Source organism: Oratosquilla oratoria, chromosome 26, assembly GCF_046742065.1.
Source record: "Oratosquilla oratoria isolate Oo_2021 chromosome 26, ASM4674206v1, whole genome shotgun sequence".
NCBI lineage: Eukaryota > Metazoa > Arthropoda > Malacostraca > Stomatopoda > Squillidae > Oratosquilla > Oratosquilla oratoria.
The window spans coordinates 56,412,291-56,435,124 of record NC_134802.1 but is presented as its reverse complement, the minus strand read 5'-3'; the positions used below and the strand labels follow the sequence as shown (position 1 = coordinate 56,435,124).

At 41.8% G+C, this 22,834-nt stretch overlaps 2 protein-coding genes across 2 annotated transcripts in view; both read left to right on the top strand.

The window, feature by feature from the left end:
* The first annotated feature begins 9,532 nt into the window (after window positions 1-9,532).
* LOC143039353 (uncharacterized) lies at window positions 9,533-14,418 on the top strand. The gene is made up of 3 exons (XM_076209235.1): window positions 9,533-9,650; window positions 11,450-12,677; window positions 12,917-14,418. Exons 1-3 carry the CDS (start codon window positions 9,533-9,535, stop codon window positions 13,818-13,820), a joined length of 2,250 nt encoding a protein of 749 aa, XP_076065350.1. The 3' UTR covers window positions 13,821-14,418.
* A 4,487-nt stretch (window positions 14,419-18,905) lies between these two features.
* LOC143039619 (alanine--glyoxylate aminotransferase 2, mitochondrial) overlaps window positions 18,906-22,834 on the top strand; it is a 25,018-nt gene continuing 21,089 nt past the window's right edge. Inside the window, exons 1-2 of the mRNA XM_076209886.1 lie at window positions 18,906-19,077; window positions 22,079-22,167. Of these exons, the coding sequence (XP_076066001.1) occupies window positions 19,029-19,077; window positions 22,079-22,167 (138 nt within the window). The 5' untranslated portion in view covers window positions 18,906-19,028. The remainder of the gene's footprint in view (window positions 19,078-22,078; window positions 22,168-22,834) is intronic.

Sequence of the window (22,834 nt, the reverse complement as noted above, 5' to 3'; positions counted from 1 at the left end):
CTCAGTACCACCAAGCCGAGACGTGCTTACCGCTCTCTGAGTGTTATGGTATAGCTTATCGGTTAACGGAGAATTAACGATAGCAGAAATTTTGCCGGTAAGCTACCGTCAAGGTTGTTACCGATAAAACCCGTAACTACCGGTAGCTGCCCACCACTACCGTCAGTACCGTCACTCAGTACCACCAAGCCGAGACGTGCTTACCGCTCTCCGAGTGTTATGGTATAGCTTATCGGTTAACGGAGCCTTAATGGTAGCAGAATATTTGCCGGTAAGCTACCGTTAAAGTTGTTACCGATAAAACAGGTAACTTTACCGGTAGCTGCCCACCACTACTGATGAGGACCACAATGGAAATAAGCGTTCATGCTTTTTGTGTTATCCTCGGCAATTTACATTTATTATTTCGAACTATGTGTTCTTGTCATTATTTGCACTTCATGTACATTGATTTATTGCCAAATAAAGTCTATCTATCTATCTAGTCACAACTCAAGTTTTGTAACGTCGTCACTATAAAAATCCTGCCTGCAGGACGAACTGGCGAAGGAAGCACTAATCTACCTTACATGCCTACCGGTGCTATAGGCAAAATGTAATGGGATATATGTGTGTATATATATATATATATATATATATATATATATAATATATATATATATATAAGGTTCTTTTCCGTTTGGCGACGCGGAATTTTTCGATGAAACTTTCACAATTAATATAGTTTCGTATGCCGATCACAGAAATAATTTTTTTTTTTTTTTAGAAATTAAAGAAAGTGCCGAAAAAACTGTTTTAATGGTTAAAAATTACCGAGACCTTAGCGGTACATACTCGCTTAATGGTAAAAGTTTACCGGTAACGTTAACGGGACCTTAGCGGTACACTCGCTTAACGGTACAAGTTTACCGGAAACGTTATTGGGACACTGGGCCCGTCAGTACCACCAAACCGAGACGGGCTTACCCAAGGTCTATATATACCAGGTCTAACCACTTCCGACCGAATTTCGAGGGTGTTGGCGCAGCGAGCCCGTGACGTCACCTGGCTCCTCAAAGTGGCGTTCGCGCGTCGTTGTAACTGGTTTGTCGCATGGACATGTTGCTGCCTCCGCTCGCACCGCTCCACGCAATTAGTTATATTCTGACAATGAAGATCTATATATACCGGTATATATAGATCTTAACAGTATGGCTTATTGTGCCATTAAGGGTTGGGGCTCAAACCAAAGAGGAATTAAACCAAATGTTAATTTTCATCGTTTCCCTGCAAATACACACACACATGCACATGTGAACGTGTACACATATAAACACGCACAACGATATCTCCACTTCCCGTAAAATACAAGTATATAAACACGCACACACTCACACAACACACGGCTCGGTGGCGGATTGGTAAAGCACTGGCCTCACTAGTCAGAGAACCGGGGTTCGATTCCCCGGGCGGGCGGAGATAAGTTGGGTTTGTCTCCTTTCACGTGTAGACCCTGTTCACCTAGCAGTGAGTAGGTACGGGATGTTAGTCAAGGAGCTGTGACCTTGCAGTCCCGGTGTGTGATGTGTGAGTGGTCTCAGACCTACCCAGAGATCGGCTAATAATGAGCTCTGAGCTTGCTGCCGTAGGATGGTGTCTGGCTGTCTCGACAAGAGGCTGCAGCAGATCCGTGGTGGTGAATACATACATGTGAACGTGTACACATATAAGCACACACGACGATATCTCCCCTTCCCGTAAAATACAAGTTTATAAATACACACCGTCACTTCCACATTTGACACGGTGGCGCGGTTGATAGAGGGTCAGACACATGATACTGTAGTATCGGCGGTACGTGGTTCGAGTTCTGTCCAGGATTGAATTTTTTTCAGTATCGCTGCGCTTCGAGTCGTTACTCCAACTCTCGTGGGCGGGGAGTTGGGGATGTGTGTGCGTGTAAGTTCATAGATCGGACATACGAGCTCTGAGCTCTCTTCCGGGAGGGAAATAGCTGTCGATCACGATACCAACACGTGATCCAAAAGACAAATGAATCACACACGCATACATACACACACACATGTGAACATGTACACATAAGCACACACGACGATATCTCCCCGTAAAATACAAATATATAAACACACACACACACACACGCATACACACGCATACACACACATATGTGAACGTGTACACATATAAGCACACACGACGATATCTCCCCTTCCCGTAAAACACACACACACACACACGCACACACACACATGTGAACGTGTACACATATTAGCACACACGACGATATCTCCCCGTAAAATACATGTATATAAACACACACACACACACACACACACACACACACACACACTTTCATCGAATGGACGGGGAGAATTGGTGTTCCGAGGAAAAAGGAAAATCTACGTGGATCTCAACGTCCAGGAAGTGCCTTTTTGTATTTATAGGGAAGGGGAGTGCTCGTGGAATACTGGGGAAGTGATAGAGAAGGAGAAGGGAAGGGATATTGAGGGGAATGGAAGGAAATTAGGAAGAGAGAGGCACGGTCCAGGAGGCCAGGAGATTTGTAAACAAGAGGCGAACTGAAGACGATGATTTTGGAGAGGACGGGATCAACAAAAATGTAAAGATTAGAAGTATAGATAAGAGCAACACAGTGGAAGGTGATGATAATAGTTTCCAGGGATTTAAAGAGGGTGGGGGGGATACCAACCTCACCCCGATTGACAAGACTAGAGGAGAAACTTGATAAGATGATCGAACATTGGGAGGATAGGTTCGGTAATGTAACCAACATTGCGCACAGAGTTGAAAAATTGGAAGAACTAGAGAAGGCGAACAAAAACTTAACTAATGAAATTGAAGAATTAAAAAGACAGTTAAAAGAAGTAAAAAAGGAGAATGAAGAATTAAATAGGAATAGTAAGGACAACAAAGAGGGTTGGAAAAAAAATCCAAGAAAACAGTAAAGTTGCATTTACTGACATAATCAAACAACAAATGAAAGAATAAACTGAAGACTCAGTTATTAAAGTGATGAGACAGAAGGAGAATATAGTAAGAGACTTAGCAGATAAAAAGAAATGTATAATTATATTAGGAATGGAAGAGAAACATAACCCAGATAGAACCACAAGAATCAAAGAGGAAAATGAAAAAGTAAGAAGTTTACTTGAATTAGTTCAGGAAGATGAGCCAGAAATAATTAAACAAATCGTAGAGAAGTTTAGGCTCGGAAAGTATAGTACAGATAAGACCAGACCAATTAAGATTAAATTCAGGTCACAAACGACGGCAGAGAATATCTTATCCAAAACAGGGAAACTAGCAACAAGTGAACAATATAAAAAGGTATGGATAAAAAGGGAAATGAATAAAGAGGAAAGAGAGGAGGAAAAAAAGAAAAGACATCAAGCTAAGGAAAAAAACGAGAACAGAACAGAGTCAGAAAAAGAGAGATTCTATTGGAGAGTAGTGAATATGAAAGTAAGGAAATTCGACATACTAGAGAAAAACAAAAGGGAAACAGAGAACATAATGGAAGTGGCAGAAAACTAAGAGTGTCTTATACAAATATAGATGGATTAATTACAGGATTGAATGAGCTGAATGATTATCTGAAGGAAAAAGAACCGGACATAATGGGAATTGTAAAAACAAAATTAAAAGGTCCACTACCACCCAACAGTGTAGGGCATGATACATATAATTATTGGATTAGAAACAGAGAGACAAAGCAAGGGGTGGAGTTATGTTCCTGACTAAGAAGGATATAAACGTGAGGTGTGTCACATATGGAAAGAATACAGTAGAGATGATTATGATAGAAGTGGAAGACAGAGATAAGAAGAGCAGAAAGTTTGTGATAAATTATGTGCCTCCAAAAACAGCCTCGTGAGAAGAGAGTGAACATAAAAGTATGTTAGAGGACACAAAGATAACATTAAATAAGATAATGGAAGATGGAGGAAGAATAGTTATGATGGGCGACTTTAATTGCAAAGAAATCTGCTGGGAAGAGATGACAGTAAAGAGTGGAGACGGCTCATGGGGAAACGCTCTACTTGAAATGATTACTGACCATACAATGACACAGTGGATACAGGAGAACACTAGGTATAGAAATGAAGAAGAACCATCGAGACTAGACCTAATAATTACATCTGAACCTAGAATAGTGGAAACAATTGATTATAAAACACCAATAAGTAAAAGTGACCGCATATTGATTGAACTGGAACTAAATGAGGAAAAAAACATGAAAAGAAATGAACAAAATAGAAAAGGAAGAATGATGTATGAAAAAACAAACTTTGATAAAATAAGAGAATTCTTTCAACAAGAAAACTGGGAAGGAATATACAAAGAAGAAACAACAGTGGAAGAGAAATGGAATATTTTGAAAAAAAAAAAAAAAAAAAGGAGTAGAAAAGTATGTCCCAAGACAAAAACAAGAAAAAGAATATGTAAAATGCTGGTACAACAAAAGTTGTAGGGATTAAAAGACAAAAGAGACGAAGCTTGGACCAGATGGAAAAAAGACAAAAGGCCTGAAAAATGGAAAATATATACCTGTTATAGAAATGAATATGTACAAACGTGCAGAGAGGAAAAGAGAAAATATGAAAAAGATGTCATAGAAAAGTGGAAAGACCAACCAAAACTATTTTACAGATTTGTAAACAACAAACTGAAAAACAAACAAGACTTGGAGGAATTAAGACAAGGAGGAGTTGAATACACAGAGGAAATTGAAATGGCGGAAACTATGAACAAACATTTTAAATCAGTGTTTACAAGGGAGAACATACAACCTGAAGAGATCGAATAGAAATAGAAAGTCCCCCCTATGAAAGAAATAGAACAAAGAATGAAATATTGAAACACTTGAGTAATCTTGATGTCAGAAAATCGCATGGACCAGATGAAATAGCAAACTGGATTTTGAAAGAATGCAGGAATGAACTGGCAGACAAAATACATAGCATAATAAACAGTTCCTTGAAAGAAGGAAAAGTTCCAGAAGATTGGAAAAAAACAAATATAGTACCTATATATAAAGGGGGGAATAAAGAAGAACCTACCAACTATAGACCAGTCTCTCTAACAAGTACAATAGCAAAAATTTGTGAAAGAATTGTCAAAAGTAGATGGGTAAAATATTTAGAAAAAAACAACGTGCTAAATCCAAGGCAATTTGGATTCAGACAAGGACGATCATGCGTCACCAATTTAATATGTTTCTATTCAAGGCTAATAGATATAATACAAGAAAGAGATGGATGGGCTGATTGTGCATTTCTAGACCTAAAAAAAGCTTTTGACAAAGTACCACATAAGAAGTTGCTTAAGAAATTAGAAACTGAAGGAGGAATACAGGGCAAACTGCGTAATTGGATGGAAGACTTTTTGCAAGAAAGAAAAATGAGAGTAGTGATAAGAGACAAACACTCAAAATGGGATGAAGCAATAAGCGGTGTTCCACAAGGAACAGTTCTGGCCCCAATAATGTTTGCTATATATATTAATGAAGGAATTGAAAGCTATATGAGCTTCTTTGCAGATGATGCAAAACTATTGAAAAAAGTGAACACGGAAGAAGATTGTGAATCACTACAGAATGATCTAAATAAAGTACAGGAATGGAGTAGGAAGTGGGAGATGGAGTTCAATACAAAAAAGTGTAGTATAATGGAATTTGGAAAAAGCAAAAACAGAATAACAGGATCATATAAATTGGGAGAAGAAGGAATAAAAAAAGTAGAAAATGAGAAGGACCTGGGAGTCATTGTTATGAATAATATGTCACCTGAGAAACATATGAATAAGATTTTTTGAGAAACTTATAATTTAATAAGAACAGTCAAAGTTGCATTTACATACCTGGATTAAGAAATGGTGAAGAAAATTCTAATCACCCTGATAAGACCAAGATTGGAATATGCAGCAACGATATGGTCACCAAGTACAAAAAAATGTATAAAAAAAAAAACTTGAAAGAATACAAAGAGCAATTACAAAATTGGCACCAACACTCTCAAAACTATCCTTGAACTACAGACACTAGAGCAAAGAAGAGAGAGAGGAGATTTGATAGCTATTTACAGAATCATGAAAGGCATAGAAATTACTGATAGAGACAATCTGATAAAATGGGATGATAGAAATACAAGAGGACATGGAAAGAAAATAAAAAAAAGACAGCTATAGAAGAGATCTGAAAAAGAACAGCTTTCCTCACAGAGTAATAGACAGTTGGAACAAGTTAGATGAGAAAGTGGTGTGTGCAAAAACAATACATGAATTAAAAAATAGTTCAGATAAAATGAGACATGAAGACGGGACACCACGAGCATAGCTCCCCTTCCCGTAAAATACAACTAGGTAAATACAACTAGGTAATTACACACACATACACACACACACGCACACACACGCACACACACACACACATGTGAACGTGTACACATATAAGCACACACGAAGATATTTCCCCTTCCCGTAAAATACAGGTATATAAACACACACACACACACACACACACACACACACACACACACACACACACACACACACACACACACTGATAATAGCAATGAGCTAGAGAGAGAGAGAGATAACGGCGGGAAAATATAATAGTTCCAGTCTTCTCTTAGCGTTTCACAGTTTTCTTCAGTGTCACAAAGAGAAAACGGAAGCAGCCAGATGACGTCAGAAGCTGCGCAGAACGGCTCAAACGGTTAGACCTGGTGTATATAGATCTTGAGCTATACCATAACACTCAGAGAGCGGTAAGCACGTCTCGGCTTGGTGGAACTGAGTGACGGTGGTGACAGGCCCAGTGCCCCGCTAATTTTACCGGTTAAACTTTTATCATTAAGCAAGTATGTACCGCTAAGGTCTCGGTAACTTTTTATCATTAAAACCGTTTTTTTTTCGGCACTTTTTTTTTCTCAATAGAATTAATGTTATTTCTGTGATCAGCATACGAAACTGTATTAATTGTGAAAGTTTCATAAAAAAAAATCCGCGTGTCGCCAAACGAAGACCCATATATTATATGGGTCTTCGTTTGGCGACACGCGGAATTTTGTCCCCGTTTACATCATGTTTTTTTAATGTGAGTTGCTATGCGATCATCTTTGAGATAGGTACATGTTTTGTTGGCCTTTAAGTCATCTGTGAAATGCCAGATGATCCAGTCTTTATCAATGAGATCTCGCATCTGATCGATAAGGAATGTTATCTGGGTTTTACGTCTGGAGTGAGAAAATATGACAATATAACATATTGTCCAGAGGAAAAAAGGTCCGCCTAAAAATGGAGGTCTGGGCACAACATTGGAAGCAGTTCATGATGCAACCTAATTCTCAAACTTTTTTTAAATACTGTCTTATATTGGTCCATTTCGTGCTGTTTACCCCGTTATTAAAAAAAAAAAAATACATAGCCAACATAAATACAGAAAAACAATAGAATAAAAATTATATCAGGGTTTTGCACAATTTTTTTTTTTTTTTTTTTTATCAAACATGCATTTCAAATGAAACGTAACTAGCCACGCATAGTGCATTTCGGAGTTAATACTAATTTCCATGCATGATATATATATATCTATATATGTATATATATATTTATATATATATACACATATATATGGAAATAAACTCTCCTACTGGGATTCGAACCCTCGCCAGAGCGGCTTGGTTCGTAGAAGGCGAAGATCGTACCGTCACGCCACAAACGATCTTCGTCTTCTACGAAGCAAGCCGCTCTGGCGAGGGTTCGAATCCCAGTAGGAGAGTTTATTTCCAATATGTCAAAAATGACACAAACATATATATATTTATATATATATATTATATATATATATATATACAGTATATATATATATATATATATATATATATATATATATATAACATTGTGTGTGTGTATACCCCGTATCACATAATCATTTTACCCCTAGGTCGTGATAGATTTACCTCTATGAATCACTGTTTAATATCTTCATTGCATATGAGACTAGTTGAATATAACAACAGAAAATTTTGTTCAGCTTAAGAAGGAACTTGCTAAAGATATTGAGCTTTGATGTTCTCCAAAGAGTGACGCCATGGATGCTCTGGACGTCGAGGATGACGCTAACGGCCACTTCTGGCGGCACACTAAGCTAGCCTGCTACTTGCTTTCGCTACTTCGTTTGAGTAGAAATGACTTCGGTTACAATATGTTTGACTTCCGTAAGAACATCTCAACAATGTGTTCAACATTTGTATTCAAGGTTTAACTTATCTAAATTCATCATTCAGCTATGATGAAGAGTAATTCGATATTTCGAATTAAAAGAATAAATAGATAAACTGTGTCACCCCCCGTGTCCCGTGTCCGTCGTCTCCTCTCAGAGCGTTTCTATTCTCTCTAGAGTTTGTTCTAAGGCCCCATGCCTTGGTCTTCTTGGGGGTGAATAAAATAGGGTGTAGTTTTTCTCTGAAGCTTGTTGGTCTTAATCAGTACACCCTGAGAATCCCACCTGGAACTCTCTACGTAACGTCAAGCCGCCTTCGTTCTGACATCACTCTTTCATTCATCCAATAGTCTTTTACTTCTCAAACAAGTGCCACACCTTAAGGGCGTGTCTTCTCCTTTCTGCACCAATGATTTTTCTCCTCCACCTTTTTCTCCAATCAGAGAGGCTGTTATACTCTTCTAAACGATATCACCACATAAGCATTATGTCGTAACAAAAAATGGCTTGTCCGCTTACAAACAATTAAAATACAACTATGTCGCAACCACCAGGCGACACTCCGCATTTAACTACCTCAGCATTTTTAAATATATACAAGGCGCGAGTCTGACTCAGATATCCTTGGCGTCTGTCGGCCATCGGCCGTTGTATCATAACATCCTAATAAAAAGACTATACAATTTCCTTACAGTCCTTCTACCTCCTCGATCTACCTCCGATCTACCTTAAATGTCTACCTTTATCTACCGGCCTCTTACAAATTGTAACCGAAGTCATTTCGACTCAAACGAAATAGCAAAAGCAAGTAGCATGCTAGCGAGAAATGTCTTTTGTGCCGCCACATTTAGGCGTCGAGATGTGGGCAACCTTCATCCAGACTAGCCCGTTTATATGGAGAGTTGCGACAACTCCACTGAATAGCCACAAAATGACAGCTTGTCCGAAGTTGTCTGTTGGTACATCCAAATCCACATGTAGACTATATATTCAGTGAACAAACACAATAGGTTCGAAGAATCCATAGCAAGAAGAAGAAAAAAAAAACAGTAAGCGCGAGCGAATATAATTTGGTCACAAAATGGCTACCTGCATCATTTATCGTATCGTCATGTCGTAACTCTGTATAAATGGATTATTATCCAAACTATACCACTACCAGCACCTTCCCCCGTGGCAAACTACACTGAAGACTGTGAGGACTATGAACTACCTAAGAAAGACCACCCGCTTTCGCGGGATAGGTGATTGTGGAAGTGGAAGAGAAGTCTGTAGGAAGATTAAAAGATGGTCGTCTTTAAAAAGGGACTATTGCCACTTAGTGTTTTTAGGGATATTAAGGTATGTGTTGTGGCTCAGAAGACATGGGATTGGAGTTCGAGACCTGCATCAGTATCTAGGAGAGGTATTTTTTGGGGTGTTTATTATCAACATCTCAACCAACAAAGCTAGGAAAGGAGTCAGAGGTTTAGTCGTAGAGACAGTCAGAAAGATGGAACAATTTTTAGTGGTAGGTAAACTGAAACGAGAAGATGCAGTAGGGGAAAAAGAAATCAAATTAATTTCAGTAGGAGAGAAAGCATATGTAGATGTTTGTGCTTGTGGTCGTGTCTCTTGTTTGCGATGTGCTTGTGTGTAAATCACGCAGGGAAGGTTGCTGCCTGTATGCGGGTGTATGCAGCTGTACATACAACGGGAGTTGTACATCATAATATAATGTATGAGTCATAGCTTCTTCTCTGCCGACGAAACAGATTTCCTGAAGTAGCGGAGCCGTTTTGCCTGTGAGACGACTTTGTGGACCACAGGAAGCTGTGGCGTAGATTTTATAACCGCCCACGGGGTGACCGCGCCATCTCCAAGGCTCTGGATCACGCCTTCTTTCCTTGGCAGGGGGCAGTCGTGATACATGCAAATTCAAAGAATTCTATTGACATCATTCGGTCGGGAAAAACAACGGATGACGTATACGACGTCATTCCATCACTCGCCGAACCTCTTGGACCGTCAGGAGAGGTCTGCAGACTTTCACTGGATCCCCCAGTCATATTTGGACTTTATGGAACGCTGTTGCGGATGCTGCTGCCAAGGCAGCGAAGAAGTCCAATAGGATCACTATTCCTTTGTCGCCCACGATCACACATATCTTGGGCTTCATCATCAATGAAACCAGTTTGATGTCCAAGATCGACCATCCCAGCCTTCTGGTTACCTCGGCCTCAGCATGGTTTTGTTACCTCGTCACTAGGTACGTGGCCATCCACCTGACTCCAAATGGAAGGGCGGAATCTGTCTTGGATATCGATGTGGGTGGCAAGTGTTACACGCAGGAAGAGACAACCACGATCGGTGCAAACTTTTTGGGACTGCTGTACAACAGCCCCTCCAGTTATACCTGCTATAAGTAGAGCTTGAGGCATTCATCCCCTAAGCACCTCACCGTCTCCCCTTGCAAGGCAACCCTCAGCTTCTTTGGGGCACATTCTCCCCCTGGCGATGTGTAAGGTCGAGGGATACCCTCCCTAATCTCCTCCGGGTACCACCACTCCCAACAGCGTAGCATAATGTTTACACAGCTTCTTGAGTTTTATGTGTTACTGTTCCGGGCCAGAGAAAAGGACATTATCGGCTGAGAAGAAACCTGCACAGCGAAGCTATAGCGGTAATCCCCTACCACACTCCTGGCCAAATGGCCACTTCCGGAAGGGAGTGTGTGGTTGGACATTCCGCATAAATCATCGGAAATTTAAAATTCCCGGCTCTGTGCAGGTGGCGCAAGCGTCTACAACCCCACCTCCCCCTCCCTATCCCCTCCCTTCTTACTCGGCTGCACGGATTGAGCCGTCACTTAGCATCGCGGAACCAGACGAGTCGGTCACTCAACAACCCACCTTCTTTTCATGCAGGTAAGTCTGGTTCCTGCTCGTGCTCGTGTTCTCGTAGGGAGCTCTACCTGTTCTCCTGCAGTTTTTCCCCTTCGGTGTTGTGTCCAGACACCTTTGGGACACCCCGTCTATGATTACCATTATTCTATTTTCAGACCTAACGCTTGTGTGTGGAATCCGGCTGCACAGCCAGGATCTCGTCAGACGGCCACCACGACCTCTGCTCCCGCCATACCCCTTGTTTCTCACAAGCTGGCGTTGTGTGCAAAGCGCGGGTTGAGGAACCTCTGCTCCCGCCATACCCCTTGTTTCTCACAAGCTGGCGTTGTGTGCAAAGCGCGGGTTGAGGAGAGTCGTGCTGCTCCTCCCAAAACCCGTTCCAAGCTAGCTGCCCTCGAACTCCTTCGGGAGGCATGGCGCAGAGCTCGGAAATTGAAATCCACTGACGACCCCCCCCCCCTAGTGTGGGCGGATCCGGCGTTAGGCGTGGAATTGGGCCTCGTTCGCCCTCGCCATCCGTCTCCCTATGTCTCCGAGACTTCCGTTGGTGCACAACCTGGGCCTCTCGGAGTACAAGGGGACGAGTCTGATGTTGCGGAGTATGGTGTCCCCGAGCGTCCTCAGGCCTCTCGGCAGCCCCATACATCCGACCATCAAGGGTCCTTAAAACCCTTACGGCTTGCTCTGTCAAGCACCCCCACGAACTCGTCTTCCTCCCTAGTTCACTCGCGTGAACCCGGCAGGAAATCTCGCTCGAAAAAGAGGTCTGCCTCACCGAGGTCCAGGACGCTCAGCTTGTCCCCACCCTCCACAGCCTCTCCCCCCAACTCACCCTCCCTTCCTCGCTCTCCTTTTCCTCGCCGTAAATCCCACAAGGGCAGGGAGCCGGAGGACGAAACGAGGGGAGAGGGAACTCTGGCTGCCCAAGTGGCTGCCCTCCTTCCGTCCCTGATAGGCCCCGTCCTTGAATCGGCCCTATCACATTATCCGGCCTTTCAGGCCGCGCAAATCATAACGCACCCCTCTCCAGAGCAACCTCCTATTGAACCTACGGCTCTAGCCCCCCCTCCCACTCTCCCTCCTGGTCCTTCCCTCCGCCCCTCCGTGCCGGCGACAGGTATAGGACTAGAAGGCCCCTCTCAGGAGGAACCCCCCAATCAGACGTCCGTCGGGTTGGACGGGGTGGAGGACCACTACAGTTCTTCTTTACCTTATCCTCCTACCATGACGGACTCTTTTGAGTTCCGCCCCTTCTCATGGTGTGACCTTCCCCGGTCCTGGGAGTACTCGTTTGGAGAAGGCCACAAGCTAGTGGCCTGGTCTCCCGACTACTCGCTACCGGAGGGCTGGAGGAGAGATGACGTTATCCTAAAGTGGGCCAACGACGAGGAGGGGGCTAAGGTTCTATATAAGTTGCTGACGACGGAGGCCTCGACCAGACAAGACCTTGCCTCTACCATCTCGACCGTCACGGCAATCGCGATGATGAGGAACTGGCTGACGACGCTCGCCACGAGCTTTGAGGACTTCCCGCGGGAAGAATTGAGGTGGGATATTTCAATCTATACAGAGGGTCCAGACCTGTCCTGGCGAGAGACGCTCAGGTAGCGTCTTCACCCAGGACGGAGCCTCTTGACTAGCGCCCGAGGACGAGGTCGTTCGGAAACGACCTCGGCCTCGCATATGTTATACGTTCTACAATTGAGCGATGTGACTTTATTACACCCTCCGGGGATCGGGATCCTTCTCGCCCTACTAATTTGATTCGCGTGTTTTCTGTATGCAGACACACCCTGGCGGCACTCTCTACCGTGGCAGAGGGTACAGCCAACATGGCGTCATCAGCCCTACCCCCAGCAGCGAGGGCCTTCACCGCGGCTCGTTTGGCAGCTCGTCAGTCTGCAACGCGGTCGGCCCCGGAGATAGCTCGCCGGGGCGTGGTGAGAGCAGCTCCCCTTTCCCGTGGTCTGTTCGACCAGGAAGCGACAGACCGCGTCTTCGCTACGGTCCCGACCGTCATCCAGATCCAACAACCCTCCCAACCTTCGGAGACAATGGAGGGGGAACACTTCCTTCAACGTGCCGTCTTTCTGCTCGCCCTGGCTACGGGTTATAGGGCGTCACAGCTGGCGGCGATCACCCGCCACCAGTCCTTCTCCAACCTGGAGGAGGACTGCTCTGCCCTAACTCTCGCTCCATCACCTACATTCCTAGCCAAGAATGAGCAGGCGGACGACATGATTGGCCCTATCAGAATACCATCCTTCCTGGAGGAAGGAAACCCACACCCGCTGTGCCCGGTCCGTGCGTTTAAAGACTACGTGGAACGCACGGAAGGGGTGTCCGAGGATCATCTCTTCTACAATTCGAAATCTCGGAACCCCCTAACCCCGAGGTCCCTGGCGCGTCTACTTTGCCGCATTATAGAGAAGGCCGACCCGGGCCATGCCCCCCACGCCCACAACATCAGAGGCCTCGCGGCATCGCTGGCATTTCTCCGCACCCACTCTGTGGAACGGGTGCAGGACCTCGGGGGCTGGGCATCAGCAACTTCCTTCAAGACACGGTATCTCTACCACTCGATCACCCCTGTCCCATGTGTCGCCATGGGAACGGCTTCACCCCTCTCTTCGCAAAAGAAGGGGGGCAAAGGGCGACCGAGGGGTAGGGGAAGGCCCAGGAACCGCTGAGCAAGATACAATATTCTACATAGAATTTATGCACTATGTAAATTGTACAATATTATTTTTATAAAAAATAAACAAATGAATATATATATATATTGATATTGATATCGATATAAGTACTTGATGCTTTTTGTCTCCCCTCTACTGAATGATAAGATGAATAGTCTCCCATACGAGACACACGTAATAACGGCTTGAGCCCTGTCCTCGACTACAATTTGGGCTTCACCTTCTCCTCCCACCTATCCTCGTCTCATGCTTAGCTTCGCTGTGCAGGTTTCTTCTCAGCCGATAATACTTCTTTGTCGCGGCTAGTGCCGCTTAAATTGTTTTTATCGGCTTAAGAAACCTGCACAGATTTAGGGTCCCTCCCTCCTCCCACAGGCGAAGCCTTCATTTCTCATTGAAGTGACGGCTCAATCCGTGCAGCCGAGTAAGAAGGGAGGGGATAGGGAGGGGGAGGTGGGGTTGTAGACGCTTGCGCCACCTGCACAGAGCCGGGAATTTTAAATTTCCGATGATTTATGCGGAATGTCCAACCACACACTCCCTTCCGGAAGTGGCCATTTGGCCAGGAGTGTGGTAGGGGATTACCGCTATAGCTTCGCTGTGCAGGTTTCTTAAGCCGATAAAAACAATTTAAGCGGCACTAGCCGCGACAAAGAAGTATTTGATGAAAGTGTTAAAACTTAGTTGATTCCTTCACAACTTCAGAAGTTTTGTTACAACTAACGTCAGGCTGGTTTATACAGCCGCAAGTAGAGTATTTGCTAATAGGAATAAATCAGTCGACTGGATGGTCCTTGACTCATCTGTCTCACTGTCATCAAAGTCGTTTATTTGGCTTTGAAGGATCACTTTGCAATAAGATTTTATTAATGGATATACTTTATACAATTTTATTTAATTAAAAATAGTTCAATGCACATGACGTTCTAGAAGAAATGTGTGGAGGAAGAAATAATAAAAAAAGCTTTGCTGACAAGTTAGATATCATGGCGACTACAAAAATGATAAAATATGTTTATCTTGTACAGAATCACTTACTTTTAATCCATGAAAAGGAACTACAACAATGCGAAATTTTAGAAGACAAAAGATAAAAAGTAGGACAATACTATTTATTCCTTCCAAATATTTACGTTTTCTGTAAAAGCCTTAGTAGTTTTCTTTTTCTCAGCACCGGAAAATAACTTATTTTGTTTTTTATTCGGATCTTTGTTATAATTGATGCTCAAGACAATAGGCATTATTATTATTATTGTGACTATATTATGATACAGAAAATGAGATATGCAAAGCATTGGAAATGGTTGAGACTTTTCGTTTCAACCATTTGGTTTGAAGAGCGGAAGACGATCTAGGAGCGTAAGTCAGTGTTAAATTGTAAAACGCACAAGCGCATCAGCAAGTTTGTTGGCGAAACTTAACGGCTGCCGGCATTTTTCATAAGAGTATTTAACTGTATAATACACACAAACACACGAGTCCAGCACGTGATCCAAAGACCAAGGTGAATCATACACACAAAGAATGGGAATTAAAGTTTGCATACGTAGCAACGGGTTGGATAAGAATACACGGAGGCGATGTTTATATGGACATTGTTTACCTAAATAAAACATAAGTAAAGAGCATTTTACACTTAGGTAATTAATTGTAAGTTTATAATATTTACAGATACCAAGTCATCCCATACAGGGATAAAACTCCTTAAAGGATGGAACAAGTATAAGAAGGAGATTAAACTCTTGAATTGTCGACAAGGAGTGAGCATACCACAGTTTTTGATTAAAACCACCCGCTTTCGGTGAATAGGTACCTGTGGATGGGTAATGGTGTATAAAAGAGAATGGGAAAACTATGAAAGAAAATGGAATGAAATTGACAAAAATCAAGGTGTCTTAAGTATATGAAAATGTGTGTGTGTGTGTGCAGATGCACCAATCTTTAGATTTTTGAATTATAAAAATGAAATGGTCCAGTCAAAATAGAACGTAATTCAGGTAGCGTTGGTCAGTGAAGATATAGAGGCTGGAATGAAATTGTTTCTTTCTTATATATCACAATTAGGTAAACACACGCAAGTAGCTTCGGTCCATAACCAGACGAGATTGCTTTCTTCATATCATCGCCTTCCCAGTGTCCTGAAGTACCAGACCAGGAACCCAGGACAATAGGAAAAAAAATTAACTTAAAGTTAAGGGAAGGGGGAGAAGAATTTTTTTAAGATCAATCTCTTAATTATCCTCGGCAACTGTGATTGTTATTTCGAACTACGTGTTCTTTTCATTATCGGTATTTCATGTATATTGATCCATTGTCAAATTAACATATTATTATTATTATTATTATTTATTATTATTATTACTATTATTATTATTATTATCATTATCATTATCATTATCATTATCATTATCATTATCATCATCATCATCATCATCATCATCATCATCATCAATCATCATCATCATCATCATCATCATCATCATCATCATCATCATCATCATCATCATTATATTAATGATGTGGGGGAAGGGTACAGACATTACGATGGGGGACTAACTCTCCTTTCCACCCGCTGGACTTTCGTCGCGTGTCTCTACTACATTCAACAGTAGCAACGTGTTGTACCAACCCTCACGCAAGCCTTTGCTAGGTGAATACTAGCAAGAAATGATTGACAGATTGTGCAAACACCACTGCTTGGTTCATGCAACCTATTCACATGGGTTTTCTGACATTCTGACACTCGGGACGGATAATGAGAAAAAAAAAGTTTCAATGTAGGTGTCGACTGGGCATGTAGTAGGAAAGTGCTGGACTGATTTTCTATCCGGGTTTACATTTATCAACCACAATTCACTTTAATTCTAAGCCATCAACATTGAGACACTCGAGGAGGCATACATGCAGAAATTGAAACGTGGCACAGCCAAGGACTCGAACCTGCGCAAGCACGTGACAAGTGATAGTGACTTAACCGAATGTATTGTCTAAGCTGAACATTCCGACTATGTCAACTCTTCCTCTCGTATGGATTATCTTCCAGTTGGGAGTCAATATGTTTTTTTTCTCTTGGTGTCATTTATATGTCCCAGTTTGTGTACACACAACAACTACATATTCTTATCTGGGGAGGATTAGGCTCTTACACAAGTACACAATACACAATTGACAATTTTGTACAGACAACATGGGTTTAAGTGTAGGCCGCTTGGGAAAAGTGTAAGGTTCGTGGCGACCACCTACGAGGTGGGACACTTTGCTCAGGAGGGGGAAAGGGAGAAGGAGGGAGAGGGGGAGCGAGTCAGGTAGGATAGTTCGTCTCGCATGGACGCCCTGCTGGTCAAGAGGTGGTTGATGAGGTGGGGGGAGGGGAGAAGAAAGAGGTGAGTGTTGCTGCCGATGGGCTCCATATACAGATAAGGAATTAAAGAGGGGAATGGCAGAAGTCATGTTAGATTGTATGTTGATTATCGGAGCTCTTTCCTTTATGTGGATAGCTACTAGCATTTTTAGTTCTTTTATTTTATTACATTGTGCGACTATCTTGGTGTTATTGACAATAGTCTCTCTATCAAGTACTGCCTGGTTGTATTGGTGTTGTTTGATTGCTCCTTGTTGTAAATGTAAGGACAACCGTCTGCTTAGTTGGCACGTCGTAAACCCAAAGTATGCAGAATTGCAGGGTGCGCAGTCTCCAGAAGTACAACGGTATTCATATATTGGTTCTCGATAATGTGCCGCCATTGCCAAACAGATTGTTTTTCATGACCAGGATACAAGTACAGGGGTTGTAGAATATGGTTACTCTTTATCTATTTTAATCACCCGTTGGTTTACATTTCTTTTATCCGTATCTTATCTTGTCGGTAAGAGCTACAAAAGATATTCTGATAAATTGCAATACATTTTCTTCTAGTCCTTATCATTGCACGTTTGCTGCTGTCAAGGCAGATACATTAACACTCACCAAGTAAAACAATAAAAATCAGCAAGTGTGTCTGCCCCACACCTATTATTATAACTTCAGTTTTCTTCCATTTCATTCTTTCTCTACACCAAATCCCCCTCCCCTCTCCCCTCTCCTCCACCTTACCTATCATGCCCTAGTAGTAGTAGTAGCCTGGCTGGTAGGAATTTGAGATTAGCCCAACTTGGGATTAAACGTCCCAGGGTTCATCTCAAGGACGTCTGGCTTGTGAGGCACTTACTAGGTGCTGCCGCCCAGAAGCAGGGTTGCTGGCTATGTCCTTTTTTAGTCCATATCCCTTTTCGGAATTTGCGTAACCTTCGTTGACCATTGTTTTGGAAGACCTGTGTCCTTTTTTATTTTATTTGTTTATTTATTTGTTTATTTATTCATTTTAAGCAACAGTTGAGTACCGTTTGTAGGACATTGTATTGAAAGACCAGTGTCCTTTTTTCTAAAGCCATCGGACACATGGCGTCAAACTCGCCTGAGTCACGCAGAAAATACAATACTTTTGGCTTATTTTCGCGAAATATTGATTATTTAATACTACGGGGTGATAAGTTAGCTTCAGGTTTAGGCCTAGGTTTGAATCTAACCTCACTGTTAACTAATAATATCAAATTATTAACTAAGGCAACGAAGTCGTTTTAAATTGAATCATAAACGAACCAATATTAGCCAGGGTGTTTCTTTTTTAATATTCAATTATAATTTTTGTTTGATTATTGTCCTTTTTCCATGTGACGCAAGCCAAGTACCCTAAAGATGGCGGTACACTAGGCTACCATGTGAGTTGCATTTCCTACTTCGTTTGAGTGGAAACGACTTTGGTTACAATATTCTAAACTTCCGTAAGAACGTCTCAACAATGTGTCTAACATTTTTTTCTAGTTAAAACATTTCTTAATTCGTCATTCATCTTCTCACTTCATGACGCAAGAATAATTTAACAAATTTTTGCAAATTTGATAAACAAAACATCATCACTGAAGTCGTTTCCACTCAACGGAATAGCAAAAGTAAATAATGCTAAGCTAGTGTGCCGTCACGTACTTGGGAACTGGTCTGGGGCTTTGGAAGAGTCGACGGTCGACCGACTCGAGTCTTCAAAATTCTCTCAGTAGCGAGCGGGCAGTCGTGGAGTGCGTACGCTGCGTAGGAATCAGGGAGGTTTTCTACGCCCGTGCAGTGTGTTGATCATCTGCGTAATTAATTATATATCACTAAGCACCATGAGATGCCTACGGAATCTTAGGCTGGCCTTGCCACATACTCGACCAGGTAGAGAAGATGTTTTGTAAATATCATGATTCGTTTCGTTTGATGTGAAGAGATAGTGAGTAGGTTATGCTGGGCATAAGTCAAGGCCGTCTCATAGCGCTATCACACTGGGCTATTTTTCCTCTGACTCCGACTGTTGGAGCAAATATGCAGCTCGCAGCTTTCGGGAAGGAATCTTATATGCTGGAGGAAAATAATTTTCCCTCAGCATATCAAATTATATTCTATGTAGTTTTGTTGAGAAAAGAAAATAGTTTGCCGTAGAGTGATCTTACGACGGAAAAAAGTGCTGGAGGTGGTCGGTACCGCCGATTAATCGGAGGTTGGAGAAAAAATAGCCTAGTGTGATAGCCCCCTTTTGATTTGTATATTATGACCTCTCTATGTGTGTCGAAGTCTATGGCCACAAGTTCTAGCAGTCATCGATAGAATTCATGAAACAAACAAACACGGTTATTGAACATGAAACCACATAGTTCAGTAACTCGTAACCTAATTTAACCTAACATAACGTAGCCTAACATGATATAATAACTCTATAGAAAAAATAGATCTCTCAAATGAAAAAAAAAATGCGTTTGAGTGTTACTACAACAAAACACAGTCGTCAAGATTTTTTTTTTTTTTTTTTTTTTTTTTCTTTTGGCCTGGGCACGAATTGAGAATATCTAATGAGATATTGCTTGTCCTCAATTGACGCTTATTGATCAAGGAATCCTTGCCCTTTCTAAGCGAAGTCACAGAGAAGCTCTCACACAAGCATCCGACTGTTCCTCCCATGATGATTATTTTTTATTATATTCTTTATTTTGATTTCATAAGAACAGGAGATTGCAGGAGACTGCAAGAGACCATAAGTCCTATACTAGGCAGTTCCATGTCCCTTACCACCTGCCATCCCTATGTTTAAAGTTATCTAATCTTCGTGTTCAAGTTTATGTCCTTGTGCTCGGAGCGCATGTGTGAGCTGCATTGTGATGTACTTCGGGATCAACGGGAGTTCTGCGAAATGCGAATATTCAGTGATAACCCAACATCCTGTGAAGGATTAAGGATGTGTATCCTACTAATGTCTTGATGCAGGATTGAGGCTTGGGTATGTCCTCGCACTGACAATATTCAGCATATGAAAGGACTACTTACTGGACAAGACATCGTTTCTCAACCCTTTTTACCCTTGCGTAACCTTTAAGATGAATTGCATGTCTCAAGGAACCCCTGGGCAAAAACATATACCATATCTTTCTCGTTTTATTTTCATCTAAATAATAGGTTAGATAGGATGATGTCTACATTACATTATTACAATAACCTTTTGCGGAACTCTGGTTGAGTAACGCTAGTCTAAGGTCACTGGCATTGTTTTAGCTGATGTTGCTGCCCTTCTTGTGGATGGCCTTGATCCTAGAGTGATCCAGGAAGGTCTCCTGGATCAGGACCAAAGCTCGGGGCCTTATTGGGGCCTTATTGTGGCCTTACTGGGTGGTACAATTAAGCCTCTCCAAATATGTGTTGAAGACGATGATGTCTTGGCAAGCCTCTGGCATGGTCCACTGTGTTATGGACTTCTTAATAATCAGATATTTATGAAGGTAAGGAGTATACGTCAGGAGGCGCTGAGTAGCTGCTCCCGCAGCCGTCACTTTTGCCCTTTTATGCGCTTAAGGTAACAATCACTGCTAGGAGTTGGAGAAAAGTGCGGGATTCGAACCCACATTTTAGCGAATATGAGACCAGCACGCTTCCGATGACGCAACCAGAGACTGAGATGTGTATAGGGAACTTGAAAATAAAACAAATCGTTTGTTCTTACTGTACTTCTGTGCGGCTGTGAGGCATATTGAACACTGAATGCTGACTGAAGAATATTCTTGACGTCTTTGCTACTAAATGCTTTTTGAGCTTATTCAGTGTCTGTTGTCAGCATAATTCGTGAGCGTCAGCTTTTGCTACATGGGCGTGTGGCACGTTTTGTATGATGTTGATCTGACCTCCAAGATTATCACCACAAGAGATAACCTCGATGGAGGGCAAATTGATCGAATTGACTAGAGTTGTTTGTAATTAGGGTGACTGCCTGGGAGATTTGTTTAGGGGGAATGTCGTGAATCAACGCGTTATCTGTCGTGGGCTCATAATTGAAAATTCATGAAGGTTGGGAATGGAGCCGACATGACGTCATCCAAGGCCGACGTGGCTAAGTTAGGCTTTATTGACATATTTCACAATCCACATAGGTCCGTTTGCACTTTACGCCAGTTCGGCAATTTTACTCCGATTCTCTCCCACTCCATCCTCCTCGTCTAGTATGTTTTGATAATTATATAATTGCTCAAGATTGCAATATGCAGTAACAACATACTTCAAACGTATTTTTATTAAAATATGCAGTAGCAAAATACTTCAAACATATTTTTATTACAATATACAGTAACAAAATACGTCAAACATATTTTTATTACTAGTCTTTTCCACGCTCATTTTATTTATAAAATTTCGTGTTTACATTTGAATTGAGAAATGAAAGTGGTCTAGAATTGATCATACATACATACATACCAAGGCTTTTACCCCCTTTCAAGGGGGGTAGCCAAAAAGAAAAAGGCGTTCCCAAATCGTCTAGGGCGATTATCTAGTTATCTACATTACATCTTGCGACACTGCTTCTGACCCATGGCAGTGGGCAAGATGCAGGGATGACCCGTCATCCAGGAGGTGCCAAGATAAGAGGGAGGGAAGGGGGTGGATGAGAGTGGAGTATGTTGGGGATGGAATGGGTGGGAGTGGTTTTTATGCCTTTGTTTTTTGGCTACCTCCCTTGTAAGGGGGAAAAAGTCTTTGGTATGCAAGTAGGTATGTACAGTACATCTGTATCAGTATATTTCTGTTTTTCATAGTGATGCATATGCAATGTTGAATTCATGCCATCGATCCATGCTTAATAAAATATATTCATTCGTGTGTATTCTATTGTTTTTTTGTTTTTGTTTTTTTTTATCAGATGTTCGCGCTGCATCAAACGCTTCCTCGTCCCGTCCAGCTTCTACTGTGGCCATGCCTCAGTGTGATGATGGACCAGCAAAGTACAAGGTGAACAAAGAACACACAAGTTTCTGTCTATTTTTCTTTGTATATTGTACAACTAAGACTATTTATCATCTTCATGTAATAACTGCGCAGTGGATGCTTCTTTTTCTACCCTAGATTGGTGGAGGTGTGCCAATTGGATACACACTTTTCGCGCTTAAATTTTCGCGGGCTTTTTTGTCCACAATAATGCCTATGTGGTAACTTTTATTGTTTGAGTTATCAGTAATGATTATATTTTTTCTTTTAAGGGTGTTTTTACCCCGTCTGGATATATAATATAGCCCCTATAAGGTAGTGTGTATCCGATTGGTACAGTTCCTACCGGTTATGTTACGCTTGTTGACATCAGATGGGAAAAGTCAAATCATTATATATCTTCACATGGTAGCTTAGAAACAAAAATTTTGTATTGTATAGGTAGAAAAAAATACTATAATTGTATACACAACTCTATAATAGAGAAGGAATTGTCATTATGTAGTTTTTTCAATTTCATTTTAGGTTGTCGAAACCAAAAATGAAACGTACTATATACTACACTGAAGATGAGTTAGCACAGCATGTAAACTCTCATGAGTTTCAACATGGTTGTGATAATACGTCGGTGACAATAGATGAAAGTAATATAACCATCGTGACTGTGAATGAGGGTTCTAGGACAGAGGGC

Bases quoted from the DNA above. Each gene is read 5' to 3' on its own strand.
- LOC143039353 (XM_076209235.1), top strand. From the start codon at position 9,533: ATGGTCGTCTTTAAAAAGGGACTATTGCCACTTAGTGTTTTTAGGGAT. The intron at 9,651-11,449 runs GTATTTTTTGGG...GTTTCTCACAAG, and splicing joins TGCATCAGTATCTAGGAGAG to CTGGCGTTGTGTGCAAAGCG. The intron at 12,678-12,916 runs GTGGGATATTTC...TTCTGTATGCAG, and splicing joins TTCCCGCGGGAAGAATTGAG to ACACACCCTGGCGGCACTCT.